General features: G+C 37.3%; 1 protein-coding gene across 3 annotated transcripts in view; it reads left to right on the top strand.

Annotated features, from left to right (window-relative positions):
* Positions 1-21,873, top strand: part of epn3a (epsin 3a) — a 28,794-nt gene extending 6,921 nt beyond the window's left edge. Inside the window, exons 2-11 of one of the 3 annotated variants that reach the window (XM_055185832.2) lie at positions 886-1,594; positions 11,643-11,761; positions 14,714-14,791; positions 14,933-15,022; positions 16,991-17,077; positions 17,510-17,648; positions 18,137-18,295; positions 20,643-20,738; positions 20,855-21,079; positions 21,163-21,873. In XM_055185832.2, the coding sequence (XP_055041807.2) occupies positions 997-1,594; positions 11,643-11,761; positions 14,714-14,791; positions 14,933-15,022; positions 16,991-17,077; positions 17,510-17,648; positions 18,137-18,295; positions 20,643-20,738; positions 20,855-21,079; positions 21,163-21,449 (1,878 nt within the window). In that variant the 5' untranslated portion in view covers positions 886-996 and the 3' untranslated portion in view covers positions 21,450-21,873. Of the gene's footprint in view, positions 1-885; positions 1,595-11,642; positions 11,762-14,713; positions 14,792-14,932; positions 15,023-16,990; positions 17,078-17,509; positions 17,649-18,133; positions 18,296-20,642; positions 20,739-20,854; positions 21,080-21,162 lie in introns of all 3 variants that reach the window. The other 2 variants (XM_055185825.2, XM_055185840.2) reach the window with 2 other exon arrangements.
* Positions 21,874-21,900: the final 27 nt, after the last annotated feature.

Below are 21,900 nucleotides of genomic sequence, written 5' to 3'. Positions count from 1 at the left end.
TGATACATGAGGGTCATTAAGTGCAGGTGCGTGCAAGAAGGAATCCTCTCTCGACAAGCTCTCTCGCGTAAAGTGAAGCCCACAAACCCCCATCCGAGGAAAAGCACGCAATGTGCATGTTAATGTGAAACTTTAATAATAATAATAATAATAAATAGTAATGGCATAGCATTTTTTGTCTTTCAAAAAAATATGTAAAAATCGAGAATCGAATCGAATGACCTTAGAATCGAAATGTAACCGAATCGAAGATTTCGAGAATCGTGACACCCCATTCAGTGTTTTATAAGTTGGGTAGGAGCACCATCTAGTGGATAATAGCCGAATTATAGATTACGGTAAAAACTCGCCTTTTCCCTTAATTGACGAGATAACTTGTCAATGGCGGGAAAAGAGTTAAATCCTTAAGTTAGAAGTGTAGTTCAGTTTTTATGCATACACATATGCGCAGTGCTGGATCGTTGTAACAAATTTTTATGCATATGTCGTGCATGCATGTACAGGAGAATGTAGTAGATTTTTTGCATTGCTGTGTACGAGTCAAATAAACTATGCTTTGTAAGGCTGTGCGTCCATGTGCATACATTCGTGTACACATAAAAAAACAAACTATACTCCAGGCTTTAAGGTTTCTATACAACATAGATAATGACATTTCTCTACTGCAGTTTCTTTTAAAATTTCAAACTGCACCTGGTATGTTTTATATTGCAGAGAGAAGCCAAGTTACTTCTTTTGATGTCAAAACTTGTTAGCTGTTAAAATCACAGGTATTTTCCAAAGAAGTCTGAGGCATGTGCAATGAATTGAGGTTGACATGGCAGAGACCCTAAGCTTAAGTGCCGAAGTAAAATCTAACAGTTGTTTTTCATCTTTTTGCTGCAGGTTAACAGAGCTGTAGATTTTGCTGAGGATTGCTGACTGTTGTGGCCAAAAAACGCTAAACCCGTTATCATAAACCAGAACCCTGATCTTCCTCTCCCACCCAAAGTCATCATGACAACCTCATCTTTACGGCGGCAAGTGAAGAACATTGTAAACAACTACACAGATGCCGAGATCAAGGTAAGGGAGGCCACATCCAATGACCCTTGGGGTCCTCCGAGCTCGCTCATGTTGGAAATCGCAGACCTGACGTTCAACGTGGTGGCGTTCACCGAAGTCATGGGCATCATCTGGAAGAGGCTCAACGACCACGGTAAACACTGGAGGCACGTCTACAAGGCCCTTAACTTGCTGGACTACTTGATCAAGAGGGGGTCCGAGCGCGTCGCCCAGCAGTGCAAGGAGAACATCTATGCCATCCAAACCCTGCGGGATTTCCAGTACATTGACCGAGACGGTCAGGACCACGGCTTGAACGTACGTGAAAAGTCCAAGCAGCTGGTGTCTCTGCTTAGGGATGACGATCGACTCAAGCAAGAGAGATCCCAAGCACACAAGACCCGTGAACGTGTGGCAGGAGCCAGCAGCTCAATGAGCTACGGATCTTTACCGCCTCCCTACCCGGGGCGCCGCACCAGTCAGCCCAGCATGGCAGCGCCTTACGGAGAAGAGATCGTCAGAACTACGGGCTCCCCGACCTCCTTCAATTGTAAGTCTTATTGTTTTTACTTGGCTGTTTGACATGGTTTTGTGATCAAGTAGGTGTTAACCTGATAAGTAACACTGTGCCAAACGGTACACCCCCTCCGTTGCACGTGAGGCTGCATTACTTCATTGTAACTTTGAAGCATTAAATCTTCAAAATATACGGTCATGTGGCACATCGTTGGAAAGCTCAGACTTTCGGGTTTCCATTAAGCGCACACACAAAGCATAATATGATTTTTAGCAGTCATAAAACTGTAATCTAGTTGTTAGTTACATGAACCGGGCGGCGCCGATTTAGGATATTTACTTACCTACAAAATCTTCCCTTTATCCGCTTCGGTGAAATTGTCCAAAACAAATTGTTCATAAATCCCCAAAAGTCCAAGGAAATGGAATATCCAATCCTTTTAATCCAAAACGATTTTTTCATTTCACAATCTTGACGTTTCTGACCGAATTACGATATAAATAGTGTATACAATTAGTTCACTAATGCACATTCGTTCGAATCTCACAGTTCATTCACAATATTCATAATGAATATATTTGGATGTCACGTTTATTGTGCAACGTCTGAGGAACAAATACGCCCCCTTGTGAAATTTCAGCCGTTCCATAAGATGCTACATCTCTAAAAACCTGGCACACTTGGGTTGTGCTGATAGACGATTGTATCTTGTATCTACAATCGTCAGACATATTGCCGATAGTGGGCATTCATGACGATAGTTGGTGATAGTTATTTTAATTATCATCATGGTTTCACATGAAAAAAGCACATTGCGTGCTTCTCCTCGCATGAGAGGGTTTGTGGGCTTCACTTTGCGCAAGAGAGTTTGTATCGTACGCGGATTCCTTCTCGCATGCACCTGGACTTGTAAAGTGCGCGTCTTGGACTCTTGCTTAGACCTGAACACGCACGGCATGGACTCCTTTTCGCACGTGAAATTTAAACGCGCATGACTCAGACTCTTCGTCGCACATGAGCTTGTAATATGATCAGTTTTAAGAAGGTTGCGGTCCTGACAGTGTTGCCCTTAGAGTAAATCAGCTTCTTTTTGTCCACCAATCAAATGACTTGTAATAAGTTAGTATAAATTGAACAAATAAATAAATGAGTAAACTGTTGCCCCGTCCCCCAATATTATTGTTTATCGGCAACCTCACAGGCTGATGATAGGACGATCTCAAAATGGGGCATTTCGCCCAACACTGACCCCCATACAAACACCCAAAGGAGAGAGGCACAGTTTATACCCATAGCAGACATTCTCCAATATTTGGGATAAGCACCAAATACCCACTGTACTTTAAACCTTATCCCTTTACACATGTACACCAGTCATGGGTGGTCACCACTAAGCTCTTTTTGTTTGAGGTGGACCTCATTTCAGGATTAGGGGTGGTGTAGTTTTATCTCCAGGTATTTGGCATTCGAGCTCTATTATTTTGAAATTTTGTCTTTAGAGTTAAGATGTTATTGCTAAAAATCATTTTCTACATAAAATGAAAAGGGTCTTTACTTCCCTATCTGGCACTCAATTGTTGAGCTCTGTTGTGTTTCACATGCTTGCTTTTATCAAGATTGGGCCGCATGCACAGTTTTTTGTGTGGTGTCACTGGTCACATGATGTACGCGTACTGTAAACCAGATATGCATCTGCATTCTTTCAATGTTCATTCCTTCATTCATTCTGGTTTTTGGCTCGTTTATCGTGTTGGGTTGAGGCTGTTAGTTCATTTCCGTCTGTGTTCAGTGTCATTTTAAAGCATGTAGGGGCCACTGAAGGTTACTTCAGTCTTTTGTTGGTGGTCATCTAAACACATGTGCTCACTGATTTGTATTTGTTGAGCTTGTGTATTTTCAAGTTTCATTTAATACCAGTCAATAAAAAAAGGCCAGAGGGCTGTATCTGGTATACTGAGTTAATCCAAGACTGTTTCGTGTTTAGTTGGCTGAATGAATGAATTAAATTTCTCACGTAGGCTACTTTACTTAAAATTATGCAATTAGGGAGCGTGTTTTTTACATCAATGCCTGTACAAAGATTTTTGTGTCATTTGAGACTGCCAATATAGACTAGTAGATCCAAAAGTGAAAATCCAATTCATTTTTTTCTCATAAAGAAATTATTTTGTCAGCAATAATGTGTAAACCATGAGCTTTAATGTTGTTAAGCTTCGGTAAAAGTCAATGTTTTAGAAAAATGTTTAATGACTTCTTTGTAAAGAACTACATTACCCACAATCCCAAACACATCAAACATTAAGAGTAACTTAATCCTGAACTGGCAGTAACTGACAAGAGACGTATGCCGTGAACTCCACTGCTTTGGTGTCATTAGTAGTCGCTCTTGAAAGTCGCTCATTATTTGCATAAAGTTAAACTTTAACTTTTCTCAACTTTGGCACGTCATTTGGGCATACCCCATTCAGTTGCCAATGGCCACTGTCGCTCGTGTCGCCGAAAGTCGCCCAGCTTTCATTGATATTAATAAGACTGCATCGCTATGCTACTGCTAGTCACTGCTGAATGCAGCTTAAATTGTACCCATTTAATTGCTAAAACAACATTATTTTGTGTATTTAGCATAATACAATGTGTTTGCATGGTTTATGGTTATGATAAACACATTATTTTCCACATACTGTATTTTTGTAGCTCCAGATATCCTGCCTTCCTCAATCGCTCTGATTTTGTACAAAACTCATAGATTGGAAAAGTGCTGTGTCCCTGATTGGCCAGCTAATTCATACGTTGTGATTGGCCTGAATACCTCTGACATCAGCCGGAATCATGATAATGTAGGTCTTGTCTACATCACCAATCCCAGGAAGTAAACTGTTGCTTACATCCGTGTTTGTTGTAGTCTAAGAAAAGCCATTTACGTGGAAATGATAACTTAAAGTTACTTTGGTGTTTGTACCTTGCATATCGTTAACATGTACTAATACACACTTACACACCAAAGGAAATGTAGAATCGTCAATCGGTTAATACTTGTTCTTTAAGTCACTCTTAAAGTGTGTTTTTGTTTACCATAAGTAGGGCCCTATAATTTCCGCGATCACGGAATCGCGGACGGAATCGCGGAATTGGCTAATTAACACGGAATCTAGTATTAACGCGGAATTTTGCGGAATTTTACATATTTTGAATACAATTATGTTTTTGTGTGGGAGACGAACGTATGTCTGGGGGAAATGCAGACCGGGGGAAGTAAATCTGGGCGACACGCCCCCTCGCGTCGTTTCAGACCCCCTCCAAAACACTGAAACCATGGCGAAGCGGCTCTCCACGACTCTGCTTTCGTCAGCGAAAAAATTAAGAAATTCGACGCCAAGCACTTAGTTCCGAGCAGGTCTCACATGACTTTTATGTGACCGGAGAACTGTTATTTTGGAAGTTTTGTCAACACTCTGTTCACGGTGAGCGCAAAGATACATGCACTCTCTCATCCACGTCTGTCTCACTGTACCTCTCTCATGTGCACGCGCTCATGCATCTGTCCGAAGTGCGAACACAAATCCTCATGTATTTGTTCAGTTTTATGCATTTCAAGCGAGCTGAGGCAAACTAACTATCCCTCGCATTTAAAATATAATCATCTGCATCATGGCGCCGCTCTCTGTCTCTCTTTCGCTCGCACGTGCAAATAGCTGCGCGCTCATGCTGTCCTAAGTCAGATCACTATCCTGTGTATGTTTGTAAAGTTATATGCATTTCAAGCGATTGTGTATAAAATATGGATCGCGTTCCGCTGGATTGATGTGTTTAAGGCACTTCTGAAGGCACCACTGCTTTGACACCTTGTTGTAGCCTCCTGCAACAACACTAAACAATGCATTGAATTGAGTTGTGTGTGTGTGCGCGCGCACGTGTGCGTGTGTATGTGCGTGTGTAAATGCATCTTTTATAGTCATTAAGTAATCCTGTTATCCAGTTTTTCCCCAAATCATTTACATTTTAATCATTAACATTAAAGGCACACTCTTTTTATGACTAAAATAAAAGTAAAGGGTAAAAAATATAATTGCCAAAAATTAAAACGGATAAAACGGAATTTGCAAAAATTAAAACGGAGAAAACGGAATTTGGTAAAAAATAAAACGGAATTTGGTAAAAAATAAAACGGATTTTATAGGGCCCTACATAAGTCTGAATACTTTATGATTAACTTATCAGGGCTGGTCCGAATGCTATTTGTTGAGCTTCGAAGCTTCAGCTTCAGAGAGACGGGACTAAACATAAACATATTCTTCTCTTTAATAAAGGCAGGAATCTTTGTGTGTCTGTCTGGCTGTTTGCAATTATTATGTCAAGAAGGGTTCATTTGTGTAGCGGGTGTGTTGCAGTGGACCCAAAGAAGTGCATTGTCGCATTTTGGTGCAACATGGACACGCGTTACGTTCAGAATAAATATTTTTTTTATAAACTACAGAACAGCGCAAGCTGGAAGCGGAGCGCCTCACGCAGAAGGGGCTTAAGTGTAATTTTTAGTTGTGCGTTGGTCGTATGCTGTAGGCTTCATGTAGGCTCTACATAGTCTGAAAGCACCTCGCCAAAAACAACGCGAATTATTTTGTTTTTGTTTGTTTGTTGATCACGAAGTACAAAGTAGATGAGGAAAACTAGGTTTCCGTGTACGCAATGCGCCGCCATTGTTTGTTTAGAATGTGTGGAATGGTTCGCTGTAATTTGTGGAGCGGATTTATTGCATTCTGCAGAAAACGGGGAATGGTGTTTATTGCGTTTTGGGAAAAAGGGAGAAAAGATGACAGAAAAACACGGTGAAGATTGGATATTGCGTAAAATTAAAGGTGACATAGAATGATTGAACGTAGTATTAATCCTTGTTCTGTGATGTGACATGTAGACAATTTTTTTGTTTGGGTCTGTAATGCCTTAGAAGCTTCCTAAAAACCTCTCTCAGATAGCTCTATTAGGGTGGGGGATTTTAAACAAGTGGTTTTGCACCAATTTGGCTCCCCCTACTGGCTTAACTTGCAATCTCATTACTGATTGGCTGACTTTGCTGCCACTCAAGAAATGTAGCCCATTATTTTAAAGTGGAGGGGCAGTGAGATACCTGTGATGTCATAAACATCAGTTTTTCAGATTGGGCCGTTTTCTGGCTGACATTTCTAAAAGAGGAATTTCTTTGAAACTGAGATGTTTAGCATGTTTAGCACTTTTTGTATGTTTGTGAATGCGAGTAGACTACCATTATTCAACAAAGGCAAGGTAAAAATGTTTTTTCATTCTCTGTCCCCTTTAAGAATTTACTTTTAAATAGTGACCTGATATAATACTGATTTTGGCAGTAACTAATTTTTTTTAAAAAAAATGGCGTTTATCACGTTTTGGAACCAAACTCTTTATTTCATGAACAAACAAAAAAAATGTATGAGAATTAAATGTCAAAGAAATAAATGACAATTAATCGTCATAAGTGTCAAAGTCGTAAAACAGGCAATTAATCATCAATTTATTAGACAATTAACTGTCAGCCAAATTCCATAACCATGACAGCCATAGCTTGCACTGCTACTGTGGGTTACACGCATGGATACTGCTTGGCAGAGGCTCTGTAGTAACTAGAGCCCGACCGATTGATCGTTTTGCCGATTTTATCGGCCGATATGAGCATGTCGCAAATATATCTGTATCGGCGTATAAGCCGCAGATATGCGCCGATATGAACGTTTGTTACAGAACACATTAAATGCATTTGAAAGATGTAAGTACTGGTTTGTCCAGCAGAGTGCGCCATACTGGTTGCTAATGGTGACCCAGATCACTCACTGTAGTGACACCAGCCAATCCCCAATCACTTCAGTTCAGTCAGTCAGTCTCTCAGTTCAGGTGGCATGGAAGCAGTCATGCAGTGTCTTCTTCACAACATTTTTACACCTGGTATTAAGACGCGCTTTGGCCGATTGGATTATAAATGGACAAGAGAGACGCATTCCCGCTTACATTTGGTGTTTTTAATCCGTCTCTTTGTCGACTTGCGAGTTAAAACGCAAGCGGGAGAAATTACGCGTTTAAACTACGCGCAGCCGTGCACTTATATAACACTATATGAGATTACTGCTGCTTGTGTTGTTAGTTAACATGCTCATTTCAGAGCAATTGATTTAATAAGCTCGCGCAACTCTACACCCTTGCTAAATAAAAGAGGCGGAGCGAAGACGCTTTAGTTTTATAAAAGTCTAAAGTTTGCACGGAACCCTGGGTTTGTGTTATAAAAACGTTGTGCACAACATTAAACATAGCGTACATTAGTATGTGCTCCGTCAAGCATTGTCTTCGTAACTGTGAGTGGCTAACTAATTTGTGAAGTACACAACTTACTGTAAAGCCAAAATTAATCAATGACTTCATAAGTTTCTCTTTATAACGTTCTCGTCAAAACTGCAAATGATGCAAGTTTTATGTATTTTGTTCTCTTTGTGTTTTAAAGTTATTTATAATAAGTCAAGTTTACTGTTTAGTGCACTGATATCCAACTAATTTTGGATAATAAAATTTATTGTTAACTTCGTGCCTATAGTACATATCTTTGTCACATCAATAAGTGTTGGATCACCACATTTGTGAGTGATCATTGCATTGCATTGTATTTATTCATATACAGTATATTATGTTAAAGTATATAGTGTATTCTATGTACAGTATTGTAGTATAATATACTGTAGTACATACTGAACTATAATATACACATAAAGAATATCGGCCGATATATCGTTATCTGTCTTTTTTTACTCCCTAATATCTGTATCGGCATCGGCCCGAAAAAACGCATATCGGTCGGGCTCTAGTAGTAACACCGTTAAAGTTGTAAAAAATAATATTGGAATCTCAAAATTGAGAAAATTAAATGCTAGAATAATCTAATATTCTGCTCCAGCATTAAAACTTCATAATAAATACTTATGTACTTTCAGTTTCCTTAGTTGTGTATTGTGCGTTCTAGCTTTTGATTTGATTTTGTTACTCTCAATGATCGAGTAGTTCATTGCTTCATAAACGGTGTTATACACAGTTTGCTTTCACTTTTACTTGCATTTTAACAGGCCAACATTTTCTTGTCATGGTGCCAGGTATTTTGGGAAAGTACAGACATTACTGTGTTTTTATGGGTGACACGGGTTGACCTGGTCAGCTGATAAAGGCTCAGTGTGTGATGAACATATGTGATAATGTGGAGTTACTCATGCCAGTGATTTCCAAATGATCAGACCTGTTTCTAGTCCTGCTCTGTCTAAATGTTTTTTTCCTCCTGAATAATTTAGACAATACAGATATTACACAATATACAGGTATTGTGTAAATCACAGAGTTTTCTAAAAAAAGGCCCTACTCCCATTATATTCTCATTGAGGTCATACAGTGTAGCATGATTGTGAAGAGATTAAGAGTAAATTATTTGTTTAACCGGTTCTGCTTGGGAACTGGTGACCAAGCCCGATGTGAAAGTAAGGTGTGCATGCCAGGAGGCTAAAGGCCACGGCCTCCACCTGGAATTACACTTGTATAAAGTCTGCTTAGTATTGAAGGGGGAAATGCAATATGCAATAGCATGCTGAATTATGTGATATTCGATGCCAGTGTAATATTTCTTTCCTCTTAAAACAATTTCAATAGTGTTAAAATATATTTAAAACAATTATATAATCGTATCACCTCTATCATGCACATTTGCACATGCACACATATTCCAACTAACATCCACGTGCCAGATACTACATTATATGTATTAACCTAAAAATTTGACCATACGTAACTTTTTGAAGTATCGAAATTAATTAAATCGCTAATTTATTGCAAACCATTGCAATATGTGTATGCACATTTGTGTTGTCTAGATAATTTTGCTATATTGCGCATACACTGCAAAAAAAATATTTTCAAGAAAAAAAATTCTTAGTATTTTTGTCTTGATTATTTTTACTGAAAACAATTTAGCTGATTTTGTGCATAAAACAAGCAAAAAAAAATCTGCCAATGGGGTAAGCAAAAGAAATCTTAATAATTTTTCTTAAACACTAAATTCAAGAAAAATTCAAGAAAAATTTGCTTACCCCATTGGCAGATTTTTTTGCTTGTTTTATGCACCAATCACTTAAATTTGATATTTTGGGTCTAAAAACTAGACTTACTTTCTTGGGTCGCTTTGCTCATCAAGAAAAAGCATCTTCAAAATATCAAAAAGATTTTTTGATATTTTAACTGAAAACAAGACAAAAATACAAATATTTTTTTTTCTTGAAAATCATTTTTTGCTGTGTGGTTAGTTTGTCAATAAGATAATGTCCATCTAAAGTTTCACACTGCAAAAAATGACTTTCTTACTTAGTATTTTTGTCTTGTTTCCAGTAAAAATATAAAATAATTCTTAAATCAAGATGTATTTTCTTGATGAGCAAAATGACCTAGGAAAACAAGTCAGAATAAGAAAAAAATTCTTGAAATAAGTTTACTTTTTTCATAAACACTTAATTAAAAAAAAATTCTTATTCCATTGGCAGATTTTTTTGTGCTTATTTTAAGCACTAATTTACTTAAACTTTATATTTTTTGTCTTAAAACTAGACTTATTTTCCTATTGCTCATCAAGAAAATACATATTATTATAAGAATTTTTAGATATTTTTACTGAAAACAAGACAAAAATACTAAGAAAGAAAGTCATTTATAAAATTAGCCTGACAATTAACTGTCTGATAATAACTGCAATTATGGTGTATGTCTGTTTCATGGCTTTGACAGATTTGACAATTGAAAAGTTTCGTTGCAAAACGAGATAAATCCATTTTTTAACATTTTTGTCAAAACATGTTTATTATTATGTTATGTTATTATTTTGTTTTATGGTGCTACTTAGCTGTATTTTTTAAGTTATGAAGGTTCAAATCAAAACAAACCAACTGCAGTTGCATTGAAATTAATTGGAATGAACAACCAAAAAACGAGATTTCTGAACAATTAAAAAACGGTGGTTATCTCGTTTTGCAACGAAACTCTTCAATTATTGTCATATTCATTTTTATACATATTTTTCTGTGCTTCATTCATAATTGTCACAAATAACTGTGATCGTTTTTCATTTAATCCCTTGTAAATTCCCATTGCCTATAAGATTCATACTTAAATTTTATAAGATTCAAGTAATTTGTTAAATTAGGAAAATATATATAGACCAGTTCAAATGATGTAAACAACGCTGGTCCAAAAACACTTCCTGTTACAGTTTGTGACAGTTATTTTTTTATTTTACATATATTATTATCTTTAAGATGTTTGTTTAACTTCAGTTAATTCAGGTTTATATGTTCTGTTGGTTTATTTTATCCCAACGTTTATCTAGTGTTAAAAAACGGAAACAGGAAGTGCTTCTGGACCAGTGTTGTTTACATCTCTTGAACTGGTCTATATATTTCCGTAAATAACAGATCAATCAGTATAAAGTGACAATATCAGAAAAGTCTGCAACGTCCTAAGCACCCAAACCCGAGATATGAGGAAGGTTTGACAACACATAAATACAAAGTTGATATATTTTAAATGGTTTAAACTTGGAGAAGTTAATGAACTTACATTAAGTTAACCAGGCTTTGATGTGGCTTATTGCATGATAGTAACATATAAAATTTTATGGTATAGTTTCCTTGTTAATAGCCCCAACGGTAAGGAAATGCTTTCACATGCATAGAATTTACATGGAGTAAAAAATGTGAACACACAGGGAACAAACTCTTTCATTTCTGATTCCCTGGCCTCAGATCCAGATGGGTTCACTGCCAAATAAAACTTGCACGGGGTGCTATCATAACATATGCCCCATCAGCAAACCTTTCAGCTTCCACTGGCCCACACAGACACCCCATTGTTTCCAAAGCAGAGTCAAAGCGGCACTGGAAGGCGATTCCAGCCTCGGCATTGAACAGAGTCGATCCGGCCCTCGTTTAACATTCACTGGCAGTGCCAGGCCTTTTTCATCCAAACCAAGGTTGACATTTTTTTTTCTCTTTCTTCATCCCAGCCTCCTCTTCCTCCCCTCATCTGGCCCCTGATCTGGAGCGAGCGCGACCACAGACGAGCGACGAGGAGAAACTTCAGCTGCAGCTGGCTCTGGCCATGAGCCGAGAGGAGAGCGAGAAGGTGAGCTTATTCTCTGTAAAAGTACTGCTTTCCATTCAAGATCCAAATATGATGTCGGATTTAAGTGGTGCCCCAACACAGTATCTAAAATATTGCTCATGCTGTGTTCTCCTAACATCTGAGATTAGTGATAATCTTCTGCATCTACTCTTTTGAATACATCATATCATCATACTATCAACAAAACAATTTCCAGTTAGCTTGAGAAATAAATGTACTTCAAAGGGAACATATTATGGCCATTTTTTACAAGATTTAATTTAAGTCTCAGGTGTGTCCAAAGTGTGTCTGTGAAGTTTCAGCTCAAAACAACTTCCATATAATTTATTATAGCATGTCCAAACTGCCCCCATTTTTTTGTACATTTAAATGCAAATGAGCTACTACCCTCACCTAAAGGTTTATTAGGAACACCATACTAATACTGTGTTTGACCCCATTTCGCCTCAGAACTGCCTTCATTTTACGTGGCATTGATTTAACAAGGTGCTGAAAGCATTCTTTAGAAATGTTGGCCCATATTGATAGGATAGCATCTTGCAGTTGATGAAGATTTGTGGGATGCACATCCAGGCACGAAACTCCTGTTCCACCACATCCCAAAGATGCTCTATTGGGTTGAGATCTGGTGACTGTGGGGGGACGTTTTAGTACAGTGAACTACTTGTCATGTTCAAGAAACCAATTTGAAATGATTGAGCTATGTGCATTATCCTGCTGGAAGTAGCTATCAGAGGATGGCTACATGGTGGTCATAAAGGGATGGACATGGTCAGAAACAATGCTCAGGTAGGACGTGGCATTTAAACGATGCCCAATTGGCACTAAGGGGCCTAAAGTGTGCCAAGAAAACATCCCCACACCATTACACAACCACCACCAGCCTGCACAGTGGTAACAAGGCATGATGGATCCATGTTCTCATTCTGTTTGCACCAAATTCTGACTCTATCATCTGAATGTCTCAACAGAAATCGAGACTCATCAGACCAGGCAACATTTTTCCAGTCTTCAACTGTCCAATTTTGGTGAGCTCGTGCAAATTGTAGCCTCTTTTCCTATTTGTAGTGGAGATGAGTGGTACCCGGTGGGGTCTTCTGCTGTTGTAGCCCATCCGCCTCAAGGTTGTGCGTGTTGTGGCTTCACAAATGCTTTGCTGCATACCTCGGTTGTAACGAGTGGTTACTTCAGTCAAAGTTGGTCTTCTATCAGCTTGAATCAGTCGGCCCATTCTCCTCTGACCTCTAGCATCAACAAGGCATTTTCGCCCACAGGACTGCCGCATACTGGATGATTTTTCCTTTTTCACACCATTCTTTGTAAACCCCAGAAATGGTTGTGCGTGAAAATCCCAGTAACTGAGCAGATTGTGAAATACTCGTCTGGCACCAACAACCATGCCACGCTCTTTCCCATTCTGACAACTTTCCCATTCTGACATTCAGTTTGGAATTCATGAGATTGTCTTGACCAGGACCACACCCCTAAATGCATTGAAGCAACTGCCATGTGATTGGTTGATTAGATAACTGCATTAATGAGAAATTGAACAGGTGTTCTTAATAATCCTTTAGGTGAGTGTATATTCCTCGCTCTCTTTAAAAAAACAGTAAGCGCTTTAGTTTAAAATATTTTAAAATAAAATAGCAGACAGCATACAACTCACTATCAGTAAGTAGGTGTGGGCGGGGCTTAATCAGTGTGACATCACATTGCTAAAAGAATAAAAACTGCGTAATAAGACTGCTTTGGTTTAATGTGGATTAAAAAATAAGTAGTGTGTGAATTTTTTTATTGTGTTCACTCCCTGCCAATGTCCAAACACCTTGTAAAAAGTGGATTTTGTATAATAGGTGCCCTTTTAATATACTTTTAGCATTTGGTTATGGTTCCCATTGTTTTAAAGATTCAAAGACTTGAATGCTCACGAAATTGTTAGAAACCTGTCCATGTTATTCCAAAAGGACATCTCTTTATGTAATGGACTTTATGTAGAAATGATCTTTAAATAGCTTTTTTAGACAAATGTTATAAATGTTGTCATTTGTTGAGAGGTTTTAGGACATCACTAAATACAGCCTAATGCTTGTTTTGTAGTACTTTTCTGGTAATTGTCCTGAAAGTGCACAGTCATCCAGCAGTGCACATTAGCATCCTCTCATCTCACTGTGAATGCTCTGATAATGCAGGGCTAAGTGAGGCTACAGTGACTGTTAGTGTGTTACTGTACACATGTATTGATCCTGTACTCATAGGTCAAGCTTAACAGGGCTGTCATTCAAGGGAATGTGTGGGATGGGTGTGCTAGAATACACTGTACTGATCCACCATCAGCTTTGATTGCCGTCCTTTTAATACGCTAATATAAAGCAGATTTTAACATTGAACTTCCTAGAAATTTAAGTTCAGTCATCCATAAATTAAAAATAGCAATATTAGGAATATTATGATGGATGGGTTTAACGCACTTTAATTTGAAAAAACTCAATTGACCCTTATGTACATGAAAATGAAAATGGTTTTTGCTGCAGTACATGAGTACCATGTTTCTGAGCGTTTCCATGCATTTTTCATGAGAAAGAACATGTTTGATCCAATCACTGAGCCACATTACACATGAGTCATTGTTGCATTAGTATGCATGAGAAAGTAGCCCTTCAGTCATCGGTTTAAAAAATATAACACTTATTTTTACTTTTTATTTCTATTATTTTTTATAGATAAACAAATAAAGTTATAAATAATAAAGATTATTATTATTATTATTATTATTATTAATTACTTATAATAGTATTGTTATTTTTTGTATAAGTGTGACTAAAATTATTTAAAATTCCTTTTTTTTATCTTGTCATCATCTTTTGAAAAACTCTATTTTTTTAACAACTCAACAATTTCTGTATTTAAATCGACTGGTTTCTGTCAGGTTCATTGGCTTCTCTTCTTTTCTAGCCACCTCCTGCTATAGATATTGATGAGCAGACGCAGCTTCAGATTGCCATGAGTCTCAGTAAAGAGGAGGCACAGAAGGTACTGCATCGTTTTACACCTACTGTATACTGTATAAGGGGCATGCCTGTATGTTAAGCAGTGTTAGGCTTGAAGCAAGCTCTTCATTGCTTACTATCATTTAGTGTTGTCTCAGCTGATTATATTTATGGGTGTGTGTAGCCAGCACCTCCACCGGCATCCGTTCAGGACATGGATGAAGAAGCACAGCTCCAGCTGGCCCTTAGCCTCAGTAAAGAGGAACATCAACAGGTAACCTCCTGGATCATGGCTTTTAAAAGGACCACTCCCAGGAAATGATGCCTGAATATTTAATAATCATTTAATAAAAAAAACAGTTTAAAAACTTATATAATTCTTATCACAGGCACAAAGTGTTGCAAATTAGCTTGAGCTACAAGCACAATGATACATTTATTGGATGGCTGTCGTTTTGTTTTACTGTATAAAAAAAGTAACCTCATTTAAACATTAGGGGACCGCTATAAAAAATTGGAAAAAGTGGAACAAAATAAAAAAGGAACCACTTTTCACGATTATTACTACATTTATTTTTATTTCATTCTGTTAACTGCCGACGGCATTTCTGAAAAATGTCTAATAAAATAATAATGTTAGAATTTAAATTTATTTACCTAAGAAAATTGAAATGTGGAGAAGATGGTCAAAATATGCTATTTATTCAGATTTTGAATACTGCAAACAAGCCAATGTTGTATTTTAAAAGTTTAAGTGAATATGTGATATATCTCAGCATCTCAACTCGAGATGCTTCTTAAACTTAATTGAAAGAGTTCACATTTATTCTGGCCTCTTATTGGCTGTTTTCATTTAAAGGGGACATATGAGACTTTTTTTAAATGTAAAATAAGTCTTTGGTGTCACCAGAGTACATATTTGAGGTAGTGCTGGGCAAAGATTAATCGCGATTAATCGCATACAAAATAAAAGTGCATTTTTGCATAATAGATATGTCTGTGCTGTGTGTAATAATTATGTATATTTAAAGACAGACACATACATATATACATTTCAGAACATTTTTATTTATATATCAATTTTATATATATATATATATATATATATATATATATATATATATATATATATATATATATATATATATATATATATATATATATATATATATATATATATATATATATATATATACATGTAAATGTTTCTTAAATACATACATGAATGTGTGTGTATTTATATATACATAATAACTACACACAGCACACACACATATCTTATGCAAAAAAAAATCACTTTTATTTTGTATGGGATTAATCGCGATTAATCTTTGCCCAGCACTAAAGTTTTAGCTCAAAATGCCCCACAAATAATTTATCATATCATGTTAAAATCAACACTTTGTAGGTGTAAGCAAACGTTTGCCTTAATGCAAATGAGCTGATGAAATGCAAACACTGATCACCATGATGGTGGTTTGTTAAAAGTAATCTGCACAAAATAACATGCCGTGGTTGGATAGTGCAGATTAAGGGATTGTATTATTGTAATAAGACTCACTACTTATGTCACAAAACAGGCGAAATCTGAATGAGCTATTTTTTCTCATGCTTGCAAAGAATGGTTTACCAAAACTAAGTTACTGGGTTGATCTTTATCACATTTTCTAGGTTGATATAAGCACAGAGGACCCAGTTATAGCACTTAAACATGAAAAAGTCAGATTTTTACACTGTGACCCCTTTTAAGTCATCCATTTAAAAAAAAAATTACATGTTAGTGTTCTAATGTAAGACATTAATGTTTGCCACTGATACTGTGTGTTCATCAAAACTGTCCAGCTCCAAAATATCAATGTGACTATTTGTAAGCAACCCCCCACCGAAAAAAAATGTGCTTGTGGTTGCAAGAACAAATGACGAATCCTGGTGTGACTGAACACATGTCTGAACACATTGTAAGCAAGCATTAAAGCGCTCAGATGGGATTATAATATCAGTGAGTAATCCCATCATTTTCTTAAATATTTTTTGGAGCTTGGCAGTGTGAATCTACTTTTCTTCTGACGTTCTACCTAACGTTTCATAAAATAATCATTTGGCATCATGAGTGTGACTAAATGATGACAAAGTGTTCAGTTTAAGGTGAACTGTCCCTTCAAGTGGTTTATTTAAATGATTTTTGCTAAAGTTGTTGACACAAGCTTTTAACTTCGACACATTTTTCTGTTGGTCAATATAGGAGGAGCGCAGTCGTCAGGGAGATGAATCATTGCTCCAGAAAGCTCTGGAGGAGAGCAAACGAGATTTGGGAGCCACAGGAGGAGGAGTAAGAGACAACTCTTTTAAACTTACAATAAAGCTCTCATAAATTAATCTAATTTTATTATATTAATAACAAATTGATAAATGGCAGAAAACAAAAGAATGAGAATAAGAGAAAATACATTGACCTTGTAAGCTGATTAGGAAGGCATCGTGATGTCAGTTGGCCTTGTAAGAAACCTTGTTTTGGCCAAATTGTATTTGCAGTATCACATGTACTCATTTACAAAAGAATCTATAGCCACGATCCACTGCAGTGTGTTTATTGCACAACTCTGAGAGAGAAAGAGAGATACAAAAAAATGTATGTGCAAAGCTGCTATTTCATTAGGACAACTGCATTGCAGACGAATCATGAATTGTAGCATAAGGAAGCATAAGTAGTGACCTAAAACATCTTTAGTCTGAAGTGCTGTTCTGCTTTCTTCTCTGGCAGTCTGCCATGTTGGATCTTGTAGATATTTTTGCTCCAGCCCCTGATGTGCCTTCGAGTGCCAATCCTTGGGATTCATCTGGAGGCCATAGTAGCATAGCCCAACCTGGTCCTCTGAAGGTCGACCCATGGGACTGTCTGGGTAAGATCAATAAGTTCTTCTTCACCAGTGGTTCTCAAACTTTTTGGCATCCCCCCTGTGTAGGGTGCATCCCTTTGTGTGCCCCCAAGGAAATTCATGACATAAAACAATCTCAAACTTATAATTTAAATTAAGCAAAACATTTAATGATACAATGTATTGTTTGTTGGTTAGTAGATTTATTTTTCTGAGGTTTAATTTAACAAAATGTATGATAAATTGATGTATTTTATGCATGGCACCATCTTGCGTCCTCCAACGGGTTCCACCCCCAAGTTTGAGAACCACTGTAATAAGCCTAAATAGTAGCCAACCTGGCATGATGGGTGCCATGTTGAGGTCACATGCCACATAATATATAACAATAAACCTTGAATTGCGTAATATATTATGTACATTTAGGCAAAATTAAATATTTTTATCTAAACTTGACATATATTTATCTTATTAATACTGCTTAATACATGCCAATTTTGTTTTTAAAGCAGAGCCCAGCTCTTTAAATGCCAAACATGGAAGCTCATGGATGGGTGCAGCTGCTTCAAGTGTTCATTCCCAGCCCTGGGCACAGCGACAGCCCCCTCCTGACCCATGGGAAGCCCCTCAGAGTGGACCAAATCAAACCTGGATCTCCCCTGCTCATACTGGTACAAACAGACCTGTAGAGATTTGATCTTTAGTGATTCCAGACGTACATAATAAAAAAAAAACTTGCAAACCAAAGATCAATATTATGGCTATTACAGTATTAGGAGATGGATGTGGGTCTGTCAGCAGTGATTACTGTCTGTATTTTACACATAATTTGAATAAAAAATAAAGTTGTCCTCCAAAGAGGGGGGTGGTGGCGGGCCAAAAAAAAGATGAATTATTATGCTGTACATGATTTGTGGTTAAAGTCCCCATGTAGACAATCATTTTAATAGTTAAAGCTCATTTTTGAGCGTCATAATAGCATATATAAAAGTTTCACCTGTCTCAGTATTTTTTTTGAAGCTTTAAAACAGTTTGAATGTAGTTGTACACTCTTGCCTCATTTAGTATACCGTACTTTCCGGACTATAAGCCGCACCGGAGTATAAGCCGCATCCTTCAAAAATGCGTCATTAAGAGGAAATAACATATGAAGAGTTTCGTTGCAAAACGAGATAAATCCATTTTTTAACATTTTTGTCAAAACATGTTTATTATTATGTTATCATGTTATTATTTTGTTTTATGGTGCTACTTAGCTGTATTTTTTAAGTTATGAAGGTTTAAATCAAAACCAACCAACTGCGGTTGCATTGAAATGAATTGGAATGCACAACCAAAAAACGAGATTTCTGAACAATTAAAAAAACGGTGGTTATCTCGTTTTGCAACGAAACTCTTCATATATAAGTCACAGTGGGCTATACGTCACGTTTATTTAGAAAAATATTTCACAAAATCCAAGCCGAAGAATAGACATTTAATCTGGAAAGGCAAGTTATATAACTAAACAAAAGCAGTCAGAACAGCAGGCTGAATAGATGTCTGTACGTTAACAGTTATATTATCAGTTATTTAAACAATAAAGCATAGCATACAGAACTTACCTGGAAGGTTGAATAGGCTAAATTAACCGAACAAGCCAACTAGTGTAAAGTTCGCATACTCGTCATTCCACATCACTGAATCCATTGAATTACATAAATACAGAAGCATCATATAGCGGACTCTCGTGGCTGTAGACGGTAATGATGTCTCTTGCCTCATAAATGTCAAAATTAATTCATACTGACTTACAAGGCGCACCTTATAGACCAAAAAATACGGTTTGCGGATATATGAATATGTGAATTAGACCCCGCCTCTACTCTATCGCACCACCTCAGACAATAGACATATGTATAGGTAAATAGAAGCTACATCCGGCATTTTCAGACACATTTTAAACCGGGAATGAGAGAAAAAACTAATTTATGGAAAAAAATATTCTGCAATGGTGTTGAATGATGAATGTGCACATGGTTTGTCTTAAAGCAAATTAAAAACACCACATAAATATTTAATTGACAAAAACCTGATTATCACCACGGGGGACAACATGGAATTAAAATTAACCCAATATCCAACTACAATTTTAATGCAAATTCCAGGTCCTATTATGCCAAATATACAACATACTAAAGATGATTATAATGGACAACATTTTCATATACCCTTAATTCTACAATAAGCCATTAATATTTTTGGTCTTGCTTCTAGGAAACTGTGTCTTTGCTAGTGTCTGCTAAATATTTATTTTGTAGCGCTGTCAAAAGATTAACCACGATTAATCACATACAAAATAAAAGTTGTGTTTGCATAATATACTTGTGTTTAAAGGCGCTCTAAGCGAATCCGTGAGACGTCACTTTTTGTTGATGTTTGAACTGTTTTCAAACTAACGGAGCGTAGCTAACTCCTCCCCCTTCCCTTTCGTGCTTTCATGAACGCGCCCGACCCCCACCCCCAAATCCTTCTTGTCGTTTATTGGCTGGAACACTTTGCTATCGTTTCTGGTGGTAGGTTTGGCCACTTTGTTTTTATTGCAGTTTGTGGAGCCTGGGCTGTCTACATTGATCGCATTTTTTTTTAAAGTTTGATCAGCAGACAGGCAGCAAGCAGATAGTGAGGAGATGTTTGCTGTATGTAAAAAAAATGAGTGAATTCGCACCTTTAATTATTATGTATATATAAAGACACACATGGAAACATTTAAGAAAATGTATATATATATATATATATATATATATATATATATATATATATATATATATATATATATATATATATATATATATATATACATTTATATATATACATTTATTTACAAAATTTAAAAAAATAAATACAATAAAATATTCTTAAATACATACATCTTTTTACAGCCCTATTATTTTATCAACTTTCAGAAGTACACGCACATACAGATGACCTCAGAGCTAACGGATACGAACTCAACAAATAATCTTTATTGTTTTATAGGAATTGGAGCAGATCCCTTTTCTCTTCCAGCTGCAGATAAACAAGGATCGATTGGTCCTCTGAAAACTCCATCTCCTCGCGCTGGAAGTCCTTCAGGCAATCACGATTACTATATTCTTTAAAAAGAATTTATTCAAGTTGAAAGTTTTATTTTGTTGAAACTTTTATGTTTTCCATCACAAATGGCTAATGTTGAATTCCTTATTTAACAGATGATGATTTGTTTGATGAGGCAATGGATGGAGGTCAGGCAAATGTGAACGGTCACGGCAGTCCCGAGCTTTTCAATATGTCTTCCCTCGGTGAAAGTCTACCCAAACCAACACCTCAAACCTTCAGCACCCCAGAGGCATTTCTGGGTCCCACCGGAGCTTCCCTTGTCAACTTGGACTCTTTGATTCCCTCCAACCCCAAGAACCTCAACCCATTTTTATCAGGTTAGAAAGCGGGACTTGAACTGTGGGCCGACGCTAATTTTTTAAAATATTATAATTTCTCTTTATTTTTTTCTCGTTTCTAGGACCGAGCGCACCGTCGGCAACTAATCCATTCCAAAACGATCAACCCCGCCTCACGCTTAATCAGATGCGGCCCACTTCCACATCCCCTGTACCCACTTCGCTCCAGTTTAATGCCTCTCTACCCCTGCCTGTCGGTAAACAACCCACCTCCCTGCCCAATACGTTCACCCAGTCTGCGCAAGCCCCACGGGAAATCCCTGGAAATCTGCCCCAACCGCTGCTACCCCTTTCAACATCATCCATGCTTGCCGATCCAGACCAACACAACCAAAATCCGTTCCTATGAAGGAAAACTCGACCGCACTCAGTATCTACTAGCCTGGAGAAAGACAATGCTTTTAAAAAGACAATTTAACTACAAAACTGGATCAGCTGTTTATAAGACCTACTGGTTTTACTTAGTTTTTATGGCTTGGCTTTTATCACAACCTTCTGGTTTTGCACGCTGCAGTTACTCCTAAGGGCCGTTCACACATACAGCGATATGCATTGACACAAGTTGTTGCAGTTGTACTCATGAAAGTTGGTGGTTTTCCAATAGAGATGAGTCTTTGGATCACATGTGCCTTGCCAACCAATCATATAATGACCCTGATGTCTACCGACCTGACTCAACTATTGCCAGATACCACAGATTTAGTTGGGTACTAAGCCGGCGGACTGTCCGGTCGGCTCACATTGGCTGTGTCTCCAGAGATACCCTGACACACCAAGCCAACATCGACCAGGTAGTATGT

Source organism: Misgurnus anguillicaudatus, chromosome 19, assembly GCF_027580225.2.
Source record: "Misgurnus anguillicaudatus chromosome 19, ASM2758022v2, whole genome shotgun sequence".
NCBI classification, from domain to species: Eukaryota; Metazoa; Chordata; class Actinopteri; order Cypriniformes; family Cobitidae; genus Misgurnus; species Misgurnus anguillicaudatus.
The sequence above is the reverse complement of the archived record's forward strand: the minus strand, read 5'-3'. Positions and strand labels throughout refer to the sequence as shown.